We start from the raw sequence: 15,340 nt of genomic DNA, 5'->3' as shown, positions 1-15,340 counted from the left end.
ACTAGATCATTAACTCCACGAACATGGGACATCGTCCCCTTGGTTTCTGCTGTATCCCCAGTGCTTGGGACACGGTAGTACAGGGACTAATTCTTTGGCAAAACGTCACCGAAAACGAGTATTTCCCCTGTACCGGGTTCTTGGTTTTCTCACGAGCCCCAGCCTCCAAGGAGTTGATGGCTTCGCCCGACACTCTACCAGGACAACGTGACACGCCGCGCCAAGCAAGCGCTGACAAGACGCAGAAGGCAGCCTGGACTAAGGAGCCAAGGCCCCGCGCAGGAACGAACGAACGGCGGCGGATGGCAAGCCGGCCGAAGACCATGGCCCCACTCTTTCGATTCTCCAGCGCCTTCCCCTCCTTCTCCTCGGCCTTCTGCCTGTCACAGTCAACCTCTCCCCTGGCCTAAAGTCACCTGGACAAGGCCGGTTTCTCAGGAACTCCGGCAACGCCCCCCGCCCCGCCCCAGGGCGCCGCCATTTTTCCTCCAGACCCCTCCCCCGCCATAGAGACGCGCCGGGCTAGAGAGTCCTCCGCGACTTCCCGCGGGGATTGTCTAGGCCGGAGACTCGATCCCTAAAGCTCCGAACCCGGGAAGACAGCGCACGCCCGACCGCGGAGACAGTGCTGAACGGCGGCGGGCTTGGAGCAAGCGGAGGAGGGATAAGGGGCGCAGGGAAAGACGTCTGATAGGGACGAAGGCCTGGTCTCCACGGATCCGGCGTGGAGAAGTGCTGCAAGGAGCCGCTGCACCGCCCGGGCTCATCTGTCCACCGCGCGGCCTGCGACCTCCCTGCTAGGGACGGACACGCCTCGACCACAAAAGGAAGCCCCCCGGGGGAAGACCTTCCCGCCCCTGCATGCGGTGTCCTCGAGGGACGGACCCCTAACACCCGCGCCTGCCCCTGGGCAGTCGCCGTCACCGACCTGCAGAGCCTGGATTCTGACTCTGGGAGCATGTTTGCCGGGAGCCCCAGAAGGCCCCCTCCGTCTACCCCATACCTTACTGTTCTCAGTACGTGGTTCAAGCCAGAGATGCTCACGCCGTTGGAGGAAAAGGTGAAAAGAAGGACAGTGGTGGCACTGAGGGAGCTGAACCGGCAAATAGAAGACGCGCGAGGCCGGCGGGATAGGCTGCTGGAGGACACCAGACAGCTACTAAAGGAAAAGTCCTGCGTACAGGCTGAAAACCAGTTTTTCTTGGACTACCTGAGCAAAGAAAATGAGCAGTGTAGGAAGAAGCAGGAGGAGCTGCAGAGGCAGTATTTCCGCGAATGTGGGGAGATAGAACAAAGGAGGCAGGAGTTAGCATCCAGATACACCCAAAGAAATGCAGACCTTCAGGCCCAGATCTTGAAGGGCAGGATGACCCTGGCCCATTTGAAGAAGCGGCTGCAGGCACTGAAGCCCATCTCTGTGGTGAAGGAGAGGCAAGACATGAAAATACAGACTTTAGAACAGGAAAAAGAGAAAATCCCAGGTGAGACAGCTGCCCGAGACCGGGAGGCACACTTGCGGTTCCTGCAAGAAAAGGCATTCCTGGAGAAACAACTGGAAGAACTTCAGGTGATGGAGGAGGGAGGAGATATCAACACAAAGGAATTTAAGAGGAAGGCCAAGGCCCTGTCGCAGGCAGCCAAGCAGGCTCATGTTGAGTTCTGCCATGGCCTCAACAGAGAGAACCAGCAGCTCCAAATGGAATTAGAGCAGCTGAGTCAGGAATACTGGAAGTTGGAGGCCACTAGAAGCCATCTGGAAAAGCAGCAGCAGCAGTTGAAGGAGGAGCAGTGGTATCTGGAAGCCCTAGTCCGAGGGAGGCAGCGACTTCAGGCACAGCGGGAACGGCATGGTGATGGCAGTCGGTGTCGCAAAGAACGGCCTGCTCCAAACTGTCCCCTAAACACTCAAATACTAAACTGTCCCCTAGGAACCCAAATCAAGAATAAAACCAAGTAATATCTACAGTTACTGATTAAATGAAAATGCAAGCACTAGTAATAGTCTACAGTCCAAAAAGAAGAAGAAGAAGAAGAAAAAAACTATCATGGAGAATGGAATATCTCCAGCAAGGAGCATCTTTTGAAGGTGGGGTCATGCTCCTGAACTGGGACTTACATTCTAGTGAATCGCTGCTTTGCCACCATCTGTTGTAGGTGCCAGAATTGCAGAATAATTGGAAAACCTTTTTGGGTTTTTTCTTTTTTTTTTTTTGAAAACTATCTTTTAAGCACTATGCCATCCATTTCTTTTAAAATTATTTATTTATTTATTTGAGAGTGACAGAGAAAGAGGCAGATAAAGATAGATAGAAAATGGGCAGGCCAGGACCTCCAGCCATTGCAAACGAGTCTGCCCCCTTGTGCATCTGGCTAATGTGGATCCTGGGGACTTGAGCCTCAAGCTGGGGTCCTTAGGCTTCACAGGCAAGTGCTTAACCGCCAGGCCATCTCTCCAGCCTGCCATCCATTTTTTTAAACAGCATTTGAAATCCCAAAGGTACCTAGTTATAGTATGAACTTTAGTTCTAAGTCATTTTTTTTAATGTATACTTTGTATGCTACAAAGTGCCTTTTGAAATCAATGTGTCCCATATGTTTATGTTCATTTAACATAACTAGGAATTGTGTTTTAAATTGTAGACTTTTACTTGGGGGCATTGTATGTTTTGCATTTGTGATGGACTGGAACTACATTCCTAATTTGTTGAACTGTGGGCCCTGCTGTGGGCATATGGGCTCCTATCTTGACAATGCCCCTGTATAGGAAAATAGTCAACTTCATATTTGCCAGAAATCATAGACAACAAGACGTCAAAACCCTAATTTTCCAGGATTTTCAGCTTTATTTATATGTAAAATGAATTCACTTAAAATTAGATTAAAAGAGGAATTTTCCTTCAATGCACCTTTAACTTCTAACCATAATGTTTCTGATGAAATATATTTGCTACTGAAAAACATCCTTGTTGCAATTATTTTCTTAAAAGTCCACACATATCCCACCCTGGAAAGATAAGAGACTACTGAGAGACTATCTCTCAATAGTTGTATTACAGTCACCCTTTTAGTGACACAATAGAATGTCTGTGTGATGAGATAAAGTGGGTTAGGCCTGCATCAGGGCTTCTTGGACACAAAGCTGCCACATAGTACCAGTCCATCTGGTAGATTAGATGTTCGGTGGCTAACAGGCAGGTAGTAAACACAGGATAGACACACTGGTCAGGAAGATGATGACATAATGGTAGGATGGTACAAGATTTTACCATGTTAATCAGACACACCACTTGAAACAGAAGAGTTGTTTGTTTCTGGAATTTTCCATTTGATTTCGGAAAGAAGTTGAGCATAGATAACTGAAAGAGTAGAGAGGGAAACCATGAGTAAGAGGGCGCTACAGCAGTGCCAGCCCAGGAAGGCTGTTTGTAAGTGAGAAAAATGTCTACAGACCAAAGACTGTCTCTGCAAGGCATTCCTATACCTGGTTTAGATGTTACTTCTTTCCCAGTGAAATAAGCATTGTGACCCTGTCTCAGGGTCAGCAGCCAACTATTTATACCTTTTTACTTGCACTTTGAACTTTGTTATTGTTTTAAGTTGTCTAACCTATGGGCAGAGCAGGCTTGAAGGGTTGTTGTAAGGTTGCCTCTGGCCTCTAGATCAGAAATAGGTGCTTTTTTTTTCCCCTTCTTTCCTAAAGGCCTAGAGAATGAATGCATAAGGCTTTGTCCTCCATATGGTCCCTGTAGCAAAGTAATCCTGTCCTCGGCAAAATAACCACAGGAAACATGCCTGTGAGTGAGCACCTGTGTGGGAGACTCTTGATATAAATGGGCACAGGTTGCCAGCCTCACTCCAGAAGAGCAAAGATTTTTTTCCACTTGCTTTTCTGGCTCTTTGTTCCACCATCAAAACATGCATGTATTGACCATGTATGCAATCATGTAAGCCAGATGTTAGTTGAAGCCCTCTGACATCAAAGTGAGGCTGCTCCTAACGGCAAGCCTGTGTGCCACTCCGTCTCTGGTGGAGTGAAGGTACCCTGCTCTACTGCAGTGGCTCATAGGGGCTCTCTTTAGTTTTCCATCCCTGTTCTACACCATATCATGCCAGGTAGACCCTAGCCCCCTTGTTCCCATTGTGCACACGTATGCAGTGTGCACCTACCTCCATCCATCTAGTCACTCAGAAATGTGTTACAGATGAGGGAAATGGCTGCTGGGCTTACAGTGAAGCTCAAGCTACTTCATATTGAGTAATACATTGTCCTCATTCTCAGAATACCTTTGATCTCTTTTAGGTTCACTCTAAGCATATTTCTTTGCTTCCGGTCTCATAGAAACTTCTACCACCCTATAATGCAGAGCAGTTGACCTGTTGTCTCAACCCACCCCTGTGCCTCCCTTTGCACATACTTGCTATTGACATCTCCTCATTGTTCTGTTAACTTCTGCAAGAGGGAGGGACAGCTAAGAATCATGTCTCCCATCAGCCTGAGACCACCTTCTCCTCTAGACTCTAAAGCAACTTTATTTTAACTTTATTTTTAGTTATTTATTTGACAGAAAGAGAGGGGGAGAGAGAGAGAGAATGGGTGTGCCACGGCCTCCAGCCACTGCAAATGAACTCTAGACGCATCACCCCCTTGTGCATCTGGCTTATGTGGGTCCTGGGGAATCGAACTGAGGTACTTTGGCTTTGCAGGAAAATTCCTTAACCACTAAGCCATCTCTCCAGCCCTTGTTTTCTTCTTGACATAAATTGAAAGTTTTTTGGGGGGGTTAGTTTTGAGCAATAAACGATCTAGGGTAAACAGGAAGTGACTGGAAATAAAGAAAAGCTTAAGTAATTATCTCTAAAAGGTAAAAATGGTGGCAGCATCAGTGTTGGTTGCAGGAACACATGGTCTATTTCCCTAAGATATTGTCATTATTTGTGGTGCCAGTGGCCTTTTATCCTGGTGTGCGTCTGTCCTAGCAGATGCTAGAGAGTGGAGCTGAGAGCTGACAAGAGTTAGACGGACATGTACTTGTTAAGCCAATTTCCCTGAGGGATGCTGTACCCTTCTCAAAACAAGTTTCCCCCCCACCTTAAAAATAATTAAAAGAAGAAGAAAAAAAATCCACTCTTCTGTGTTCCCAAAGTTTTCTCAGCTAAAAAAGACAAAAGTGAGGCTGGAGAGATGGCTTAGCAGTTGAGGCGCTTGCCAGCAAAGCCTAAGGACCCAGGTTCGATTCCCCAGGACCCACGTAGATGCACAAGATGGCACATATTACTGGAGTTCATTTGCAGTGGCTGGGAGCCACTGGAGTGCCCATTCTCTCTCTCTAATAAATAAATTGATTAGTAATACAAGAGGCAAGTATAAAGGAATGTATGTTTTACTGCTGTGTTAACTGTCCACAATTATAACAAATATTTAAAGACCATCTTCTTATGAAGAGAAAAGGTTTAATTTGGCTCAGCATTGGCAATCTCACCCTGGCATCTCTTGGGCCCATTTCTTTTAAGCATATGGAGAAGCTGCACATCATGGACATAGCACGTGGCGGTGTAGTATGGTAATTTCTTTTCCTCTGAAGTGAAACACTTCCTAGAAAGGGGCTCTTCAGGAAGTTATGAATTAAAACATTTGTTTCTTAAGCGCACAAGGACCAGGAAATAAACAAGGATCAAGATGTACACACTTTACAAGTCTCAGGAAGTTCCTGAAATTTACAAGATTCTTGTGGTGGCTTGAATGTGTGGCACCATAGACTCAGACATTTTTTTGGTTTGTTTTGTTTTCCGAGGTGGGATCTCACTCTAGCCCAGGCTGACCTGGACTTCAGTATGTAGTCTCAGGATGGCCTTGAACTCACAGCAATCCTCCCAAACTCTGTCTCCCAAATGCTGGGATTAAAGGGGTGCACCACCACACCTGGCCCAACTGGGGCATTATTGATTCAAGATTAAACTTCCTTGGAGGTTCCTAAAACAGCTAGAGATTGATCTACCATATGACCCAGCTATAACACTCCTAGGCATATATCCAAAGGACTCATCTCATTTCCTTAGAAGTACATGCTCAACCATGTTTATTGCTGCTCAATTTATAATAGCTGGGAAATGGAACCAGCCTAGATGTCCCTCAACTGATGAGTGGATAATGAAGATGTGGCACATTTATACAATGGAGTTCTACTCAGCGGTAAAGAAAAATGAAGTTACGAAATTTGCAGAAAAATGGATGGACCTGGAAAGGATTATACTAAGTGAGGTAACCCAGGCCCAGAAAGCCAAGCACCACATGTTCTCTCTCATATGTGGATCCTAGCTACAGATGATTGGGCTTCTGCGTGAGCAGGAAAATACTTAGTAGCAGAGGCCATAAGTTAAAAAGGACACATAAAGGGAAGAGAAAGGAAGGGAGGAGGGTACTTAATAGGTTGATATTGTATATATGTAAGTACAATGATTGAGATGGGGAGGTAATATGATGGAGAATGGAATTTCAAAGGGGAAAGTGTCGGGGGAGGGAGGGAATTGCCATGGGATATTTTTTTTACAATCATGGAAAATGTTAATAAAAATTTAAAAATAATAAAAAAAAGATTAAACTTCCTGGGCTGGAGAGATGGCTTAGCAGTTAAGGCATTTGCCTGCGAAGCCAAAGGATACCAGTTTGACTCTCCAGGACCCACATAAACCAGATGCATAAGGGGCACATGCATCTGGAGTTCATTTGCAATGGCTAGAGGCCCTGGCATGTCCATTCTCTCTCTCTCTCTCTCTCTCTCTCTCAAATAAATAAATAAATGATATATATATATATATATATATTTTATTTATTTTTTTTTATTAACATTTTCCATGATTATAAAATATATCCCATGGTAATTCCCTCCCTCCCCACCCCACACTTTCCCGTTTGAAATTCCATTCTCGATCATATTACCTCCCCATTACAATCATTGTAATTACATATATACAATATCAACCTATTAAGTATCCTCCTCCCTTCCTTTCTCCACCCTTTATGTCTCCTTTTCAACTTACTGGCCTCTGCTACTAAGTATTTTCATTCTCACGCAAAAGCCCAGTCATCTGTAGCTAGGATCCACATATGAGAGAGAACATGTGGCGCTTGGCTTTCTGGGCCTGGGTTACCTGACTTAGTATAATACTTTCCAGGTCCATCCATTTTTCTGCAAATTTCATAACTTCATTTTTCTTTACCGCTGAGTAGAACTCCATTGTATAGATGTACCACATCTTCATCATCCACTCATCTGTTGAGGGACATCTTGGCTGGTTCCATTTCCCAGCTATTATAAATTGAGCAGCAATAAACATGGTTGAGCATGTACTTCTAAGGAAATGAGATGAGTCCTTTGGATATATGCCTAGGAGTGCTATAGCTGAGTCATATGGTAGATCAATCTCTAGCTGCTTTAGGAACCTCCACACTGTTTTCCACAATGGCTGGACCAGATTGCATTCCCACCAGCAGTGCAGAAGGGTTCCTTTTTTTCCACATCCCCGCCAACATTTATAATCATTTGTTTTCATGATGGTGGCCAATCTGACAGGAGTGAGATGGAATCTCAATGTAGTTTTAATCTGCATTTCCCTGATGACTAGTGACGTAGAACATTTTCTTAGATGCTTATATGCCAATCGTATTTCTTCCTTTGAGAACTCTCTATTTAGCTCCTTAGCCCATTTTTGGATTGGCTTGTTTGATTCCTTATTATTTAAATTTTTGAGTTCTTTGTATATCCTAGATATTAATCCTGAATCAGATATATAGCTGGCGAAGATTTTTTCCCATTCTGTAGGTTGCCTCTTTGCTTTTTTCACTGTGTCCTTTGTGGTGCAAAATCTTTGTAATTTCATTAGGTCCCAGTGGTTAATCTGTGGTTTTATTGCCTGAGCAATTGGGGTTGTATTCAGAAAGTCTTTGCCAAGACCAATATGTTGAAGGGTTTCCCCTACTTTTTCCTCTAGCAGTTTCAAAGTTTCCGGTCTGATGTTAAGGTCTTTAATCCATTTGGATTTAATTCTTGTGCATGGCGAGAGAGAAGAATCTATTTTCATCCTTCTGCAGATATTTATCCAGTTTTCAAAACACCATTTGCTGAAGAGGCTGTCTCTTCTCCAATGAGTATTTTTGGCATTTTTATCGAATATCAGGTGGCTATAGCTACTTGGGCTTACATCTGGGTCCTCTATTCTGTTCCACTGATCTACATGTCTGTTTTTGTGCCAGTACCATGCTGTTTTTGTTACTATGGCTCTGTAGTATAGGTTAAAATCAGGTATGGTGATACCACCAGCCTCTTTTTTGTTGCTCAGTATTATTTTAGATATTCGAGGTTTTTTGAGATTCCAAATGAATTTTTGGATTGTTTTTTCTATTTCCATGAAGAAAGCCTTTGGAATTTTGATAGGGATTGCATTAAATGTGTAGATTGCTTTAGGTAAGATTGCCATTTTCACGATATTGATTCTTCCAATCCAGGAACAAGGGATGTTTCTCCACTTTCTAGTGTCTTCTGCAATTTCTCGCTTGAGTGTTTTAAAGTTCTCATTGTATAGATTCTTTACTTCCTTGGTTAGGTTTATTCCAAGGTATTTTATTTTTTTTTGATGCAATTGTGAATGGGAGTGATTCTCTGATTTCATCCTCTGTGTGTTTGTTGTTAGCATATATGAAGGCTACTGATTCCCGTGTATTTATTTTGTATCCTGCTACATTGCTGTAGGTTTTGATCAACTCTAACAGCTTGCTAGTAGAGTCTTTAGGGTCCTTTATGTATAGAATCATGTCATCTGCAAATAATGATAACTTGATTTCTTCCTTTCCAATTTGTATCCCTTTTATGTGTGTCTCTTGCCTTATTGCTATGGCTAAGACTTCCAAAACTATATTAAATAGAAGTGGGGACAGTGGACACCCTTGTCTTGTTCCTGATTTTAGTGGAAAAGCTTCCAGTTTTTCCCCATTTAGTAATATGTTGGCTGTAGGCTTGTCATAAATAGCCTTTATTATATTGAGATATGTTCCTTCTATTCCCAGTCTCTGTAGGACTTTTTTTTTTCTTTTTTAATTTTTATTAACATTTTCCATGATTATAAAATATATCCCATGGTAATTCCCTCCCTCCCCACCCCCACACTTTCCCATTTGAAATTCCATTCTCAATCATATTACCTCCCCATTACAATCATTGTAATTACATATATACAATATCAACCTATTAAGTATCCTCCTCCCTTCCTTTCTCCACCCTTTATGTCTCCTTTTTAACTTACTGGCCTCTGCTACTAAGTATTTTCATTCTCACACAGAAGCCCAGTCATCTATAGCTAGGATCCCCATATGAGAGAGAACATGTGGCGCTTGGCTTTCTGGGCCTGGGTTACCTGACTTAGTATAATACTTTCCAGGTCCATCCATTTTTCTGCAAATTTCATAACTTCATTTTTCTTTACCGCTGAGTAGAACTCCATTGTATAAATGTACCACATCTTCATTATCCACTCATCTGTTGAGGGACATCTAGGCTGGTTCCATTTCCCAGCTATTATAAATTGAGCAGCAATAAACATGGTTGAGCATGTACTTCTAAGGAAATGAGATGAGTCCTTTGGATATATGCCTAGGAGTGCTATAGCTGGGTCATATGGTAGATCAATCTCTAGCTGTTTTAGGAACCTCCACACTGTTTTCCACAATGGCTGGACCAGATTGCATTCCCACCAGCAGTGCAGAAGGGTTCCTTTTTTTCCACATCCCCGCCAACATTTATGATCATTTGTTTTCATGATGGTGGCCAATCTGACAGGAGTGAGATGGAATCTCAATGTAGTTTTAATCTGCATTTCCCTGATGACTAGTGACGTAGAACATTTTTTTAGATGCTTATATGCCAATCGTATTTCTTCCTTTGAGAACTCTCTATTTAGCTCCTTAGCCCATTTTTGGATTGGCTTGTTTGATTCCTTATTATTTAAATTTTTGAGTTCTTTGTATATCCTAGATATTAATCCTGAATCAGATATATAGCTGGCGAAGATTTTTTCCCATTCTGTAGGTTGCCTCTTTGCTTTTTTCACTGTGTCCTTTGTGGTGCAAAATCTTTGTAATTTCATTAGGTCCCAGTGGTTAATCTGTGGTTTTATTGCCTGAGCAATTGGGGTTGTATTCAGAAAGTCTTTGCCAAGACCAATATGTTGAAGGGTTTCCCCTACTTTTTCCTCTAGCAGTTTCAAAGTTTCCGGTCTGATGTTAAGGTCTTTAATCCATTTGGATTTAATTCTTGTGCATGGCGAGAGAGAAGAATCTATTTTCATCCTTCTGCAGATATTTATCCAGTTTTCAAAACACCATTTGCTGAAGAGGCTGTCTCTTCTCCAATGAGTATTTTTGGCATTTTTATCGAATATCAGGTGGCTATAGCTACTTGGGCTTACATCTGGGTCCTCTATTCTGTTCCACTGATCTACATGTCTGTTTTTGTGCCAGTACCATGCTGTTTTTGTTACTATGGCTCTGTAGTATAGGTTAAAATCAGGTATGGTGATACCACCAGCCTCTTTTTTGTTGCTCAGTATTATTTTAGATATTCGAGGTTTTTTGAGATTCCAAATGAATTTTTGGATTGTTTTTTCTATTTCCATGAAGAAAGCCTTTGGAATTTTGATAGGGATTGCATTAAATGTGTAGATTGCTTTAGGTAAGATTGCCATTTTCACGATATTGATTCTTCCAAGCCAGGAACAAGGGATGTTTCTCCACTTTCTAGTGTCTTCTGCAATTTCTCGCTTGAGTGTTTTAAAGTTCTCATTGTATAGATTCTTTACTTCCTTGGTTAGGTTTATTCCAAGGTATTTTATTTTTTTTTGATGCAATTGTGAATGGGAGTGATTCTCTGATTTCATCCTCTGTGTGTTTGTTGTTAGCATATATGAAGGCTACTGATTTCTGTGTATTTATTTTGTATCCTGCTACATTGCTGTAGGTTTTGATCAACTCTAACAGCTTGCTAGTAGAGTCTTTAGGGTCCTTTATGTATAGAATCATGTCATCTGCAAATAATGATAACTTGATTTCTTCCTTTCCAATTTGTATCCCTTTTATGTGTGTCTCTTGCCTTATTGCTATGGCTAAGACTTCCAAAACTATATTAAATAGAAGTGGGGACAGTGGACACCCTTGTCTTGTTCCTGATTTTAGTGGAAAAGCTTCCAGCTTTTCCCCATTTAGTAATATGTTGGCTGTAGGCTTGTCATAAATAGCCTTTATTATATTGAGATATGTTCCTTCTATTCCCAGTCTCTGTAGGACTTTTTTTTTTCTTTTTTAATTTTTATTAACATTTTCCATGATTATAAAATATATCCCATGGTAATTCCCTCCCTCCCCACCCCCACACTTTCCCATTTGAAATTCCATTCTCAATCATATTACCTCCCCATTACAATCATTGTAATTACATATATACAATATCAACCTATTAAGTATCCTCCTCCCTTCCTTTCTCCACCCTTTATGTCTCCTTTTTAACTTACTGGCCTCTGCTACTAAGTATTTTCATTCTCACACAGAAGCCCAGTCATCTATAGCTAGGATCCCCATATGAGAGAGAACATGTGGCGCTTGGCTTTCTGGGCCTGGGTTACCTGACTTAGTATAATACTTTCCAGGTCCATCCATTTTTCTGCAAATTTCATAACTTCATTTTTCTTTACCGCTGAGTAGAACTCTATTGTATAAATGTACCACATCTTCATTATCCACTCATGTGTTGAGGGACATCTAGGCTGGTTCCATTTCCCAGCTATTATAAATTGAGCAGCAATAAACATGGTTGAGCATGTACTTCTAAGGAAATGAGATGAGTCCTTTGGATATATGCCTAGGAGTGCTATAGCTGGGTCATATGGTAGATCAATCTCTAGCTGCTTTAGGAACCTCCACACTGTTTTCCACAATGGCTGGACCAGATTGCATTCTCACCAGCAGTGCAGAAGGGTTCCTTTTGTTCCACATCCCTGCCAACATTTATGATCATTTGTTTTCATGATGGTGGCCAATCTGACAGGAGTGAGATGGAATCTCAATGTAGTTTTAATCTGCATTTCCCTGATGACTAGTGACGTAGAACATTTTTTTAGGTGCTTATATGCCATTCGTATTTCTTCCTTTGAGAACTCTCTATTTAGCTCCTTAGCCCATTTTTTGATTGGCTTGTTTGATTCCTTATTAGTTAACTTTTTGAGTTCTTTGTATATCCTAGATATTAATCCTCTATCAGATATATAGCTGGCGAAGATTTTTTCCCATTCTGTAGGTTGCCTCTTTGCTTTTTTCACTGTGTCCTTTGCGGTGCAAAATCTTTGTAATTTCATTAGGTCCCAGTGGTTAATCTGTGGTTTTATTGCCTGAGCAATTGGGGTTGTATTCAGAAAGTCTTTGCCAAGACCAATATGTTGAAGGGTTTCCCCTACTTTTTCCTCTAGCAGTTTCAAAGTTTCCGGTCTGATGTTAAGGTCTTTAATCCATTTGGACTTAATTCTTGTGCATGGCGAGAGAGAAGAATCTATTTTCATCCTTCTGCAGATATTTATCCAGTTTTCAAAACACCATTTGCTGAAGAGGCTGTCTCTTCTCCAATGAGTATTTTTGGCATTTTTATCGAATATCAGGTGGCTATAGCTACTTGGGCTTACATCTGGGTCCTCTATTCTGTTCCACTGATCTACATGTCTGTTTTTGTGCCAGTACCATGCTGTTTTTGTTACTATGGCTCTGTAGTATAGGTTAAAATCAGGTATGGTGATACCACCAGCCTCTTTTTTGTTGCTCAGTATTATTTTAGATATTCGAGGTTTTTTGTGATTCCAAATGAATTTTTGGATTGTTTTTTCTATTTCCATGAAGAAAGCCTTTGGAATTTTGATAGGGATTGCATTAAATGTGTAGATTGCTTTAGGTAAGATTGCCATTTTCACGATATTGATTCTTCCAAGCCAGGAACAAGGGATGTTTCTCCACTTTCTAGTGTCTTCTGCAATTTCTCGCTTGAGTGTTTTAAAGTTCTCATTGTATAGATTCTTTACTTCCTTGGTTAGGTTTATTCCAAGGTATTTTATTTTTTTTGATGCAATTGTGAATGGGAGTGATTCTCTGATTTCATCCTCTGTGTGTTTGTTGTTAGCATATACGAAGGCTACTGATTTCTGTGTATTTATTTTGTATCCTGCTACATTACTGATCAGTTCTAACAGCTTGCTAGTAGAGTCTTTAGGGTCCTTTATGTATAGAATCATGTCATCTGCAAATAATGATAACTTGATTTCTTCCTTTCCAATTTGTATCCCTTTTATGTGTGTCTCTTGCCTTATTGCTATGGCTAAGACTTCCAAAACCATATTAAATAGAAGTGGAGACAGTGGACACCCTTGTCTTGTTCCTGATTTTAGTGGAAAAGCTTCCAGTTTTTCCCCATTTAGTAATATGTTGGCTGTAGGCTTGTCATAAATAGCCTTTATTATATTGAGATATGTTCCTTCTATTCCCAGTCTCTGTAGGACTTTTATCATGAAGGGATGTTGGATTTTGTCAAATGCTTTCTCTGCATCTAATGAGATGACCATGTGATTTTTGTCCTTCAACCCGTTTATGTAATGTATTACATTTATAGATTTGCATATGTTGAACCATCCCTGCATCTCTGGGATAAAGCCTACTTGGTCAGGGTGAATGATCTTTTTGATATACTCTTGTATTCTGTTTGCCAATATTTTGTTGAGAATTTTTGCATCTATGTTCATGAGGGAGATTGGTCTGTAATTTTCTTTTTTTGTTTTATCTTTGCCTGGTTTTGGTATCAGGGTGATGCTGGCCTCATAGAAAGAGTTTGGTAGAATTCCTTCTTTTTCTATTTCCTGGAAAAGCTTAAGAAGCAATGGTGTTAGCTCTTCCTTAAAAGTCTGGTAAAATTCAGCAGTGAATCCATCCGGGCCTGGGCTTTTTTTAGTTGGGAGATTATTGATAACTGTTCGGATCTCCATGTTTGTTGTAGGTCTATTTAAGTGATTAATCTCATTTTGATTTAATTTAGGTAGGTCATATAGATCAAGGAAATCATCCATTTCTTTCAGATTTTCATACTTTGTGGAGTATATGCTTTTATAGTATGTCCCTATAATTTTTTGAATTTCTCTGGAATCTGTTGTGATGTTACCTTGTTCATCTCTGATTTTATTAATTTGTGTCTCTTCTCTCTTTCTTTTGGTCAGATTTGCTAAGGGTTTATCAATCTTGTTTATCCTTTCAAAGAACCAACTCTTTGTTTCATTAATTCTTTGGATTGTTCTTTTTGTTTCTATTTCATTAATTTCTGCCCTAATCTTTATTACTTCTTCCCGTCTACTAATTTTTGGTTTGCCTTTTTCTTCTTTTTCCAAGGCTTTAAGGCAAAGCATTAGGTCGTTTACTTGCGACCTTTCTAATTTCTTAATATAGGCACTTAAGGCTATAAATTTACCTCTTAGAACTGCCTTCATTGTGTCCCAGAGATTTTGGTATGTTGTGTTCTCATTATCATTTGACTCTGTAAATTTTTTGATTTCCTTTTTGATTTCTTCATTGACCCACTCATCATTTAGTAGTGTATTGTTTAGTTTCCATGATTTTGTGTATGCTCTATAGCCTTTCTTGCTACTGATTTGTAGTTTAATTCCATTGTGGTCAGATAGAATGCAAGGAATTATTTCAATTTTCCTGAATTTGTTAAGATTTGCTTTGTGTCCTAATATATGGTCTATCTTAGAGAATGTTCCATGTGCTGCTGAAAAGAATGTATATTCTGCAGCCTTTGGATGAAATGTCCTGTATATATCTGTTAGGTCCATTCCTTCTATGACCTCATTTAGTCCAGATGCCTCTCTGTTTATTCTTTCCCTGGATGACCTGTCAATTGATGAGAGTGGGGTGTTAAAGTCACCCACCACCACTGTGTTTGGTGTTATTTGTGACCTTAGTTCTAATAGTGTTTGTTTGATGAATTTGGGAGCCCCCATGTTAGGTACATATATGTTTAGGATTGTAATGTCCTCCTGTTGGAGTGTGCCCTTAATCAATATAAAGTGACCTTCTTTATCTTTCTTGACTAACGTCGGACTAAAGTCTACCCTGTCTGATATTAGGATAGCAACCCCTGCTTGTTTTCTAGGCCCATTTGCTTGAAACACCGTCTTCCAACCTTTCACCCTAAGATAATGTCTATCCTTTGTAGAAAGGTGAGTTTCTTGGAGACAACAAATTGTAGGATCCTGCTTTTTAACCCAG

At 41.0% G+C, this 15,340-nt stretch overlaps 1 protein-coding gene across 1 annotated transcript; it reads left to right on the top strand.

Moving 5' to 3' along the window:
- The first annotated feature begins 598 nt into the window (after positions 1 to 598).
- Positions 599 to 2,171, top strand: LOC101601506 (coiled-coil domain-containing protein 121-like). Its single transcript, XM_004653412.2, has one exon. The coding sequence runs from the start codon at positions 959 to 961 to the stop codon at positions 1,955 to 1,957; it is 999 nt and encodes a 332-aa protein (XP_004653469.2). The 5' UTR covers positions 599 to 958; the 3' UTR covers positions 1,958 to 2,171.
- The last annotated feature ends 13,169 nt before the right edge of the window (positions 2,172 to 15,340 follow it).

Source organism: Jaculus jaculus, chromosome 1 (genome assembly GCF_020740685.1).
Source record: "Jaculus jaculus isolate mJacJac1 chromosome 1, mJacJac1.mat.Y.cur, whole genome shotgun sequence".
Lineage (NCBI taxonomy): Eukaryota > Metazoa > Chordata > Mammalia > Rodentia > Dipodidae > Jaculus > Jaculus jaculus.
Note: the sequence above shows the minus strand (reverse complement) of the source record. Positions and strands in the feature narration are given on the sequence as shown.

Coding starts and splice junctions, on each gene's coding strand:
- LOC101601506 (XM_004653412.2), top strand. CDS start 959: ATGTTTGCCGGGAGCCCCAGAAGGCCCCCTCCGTCTACCCCATACCTT.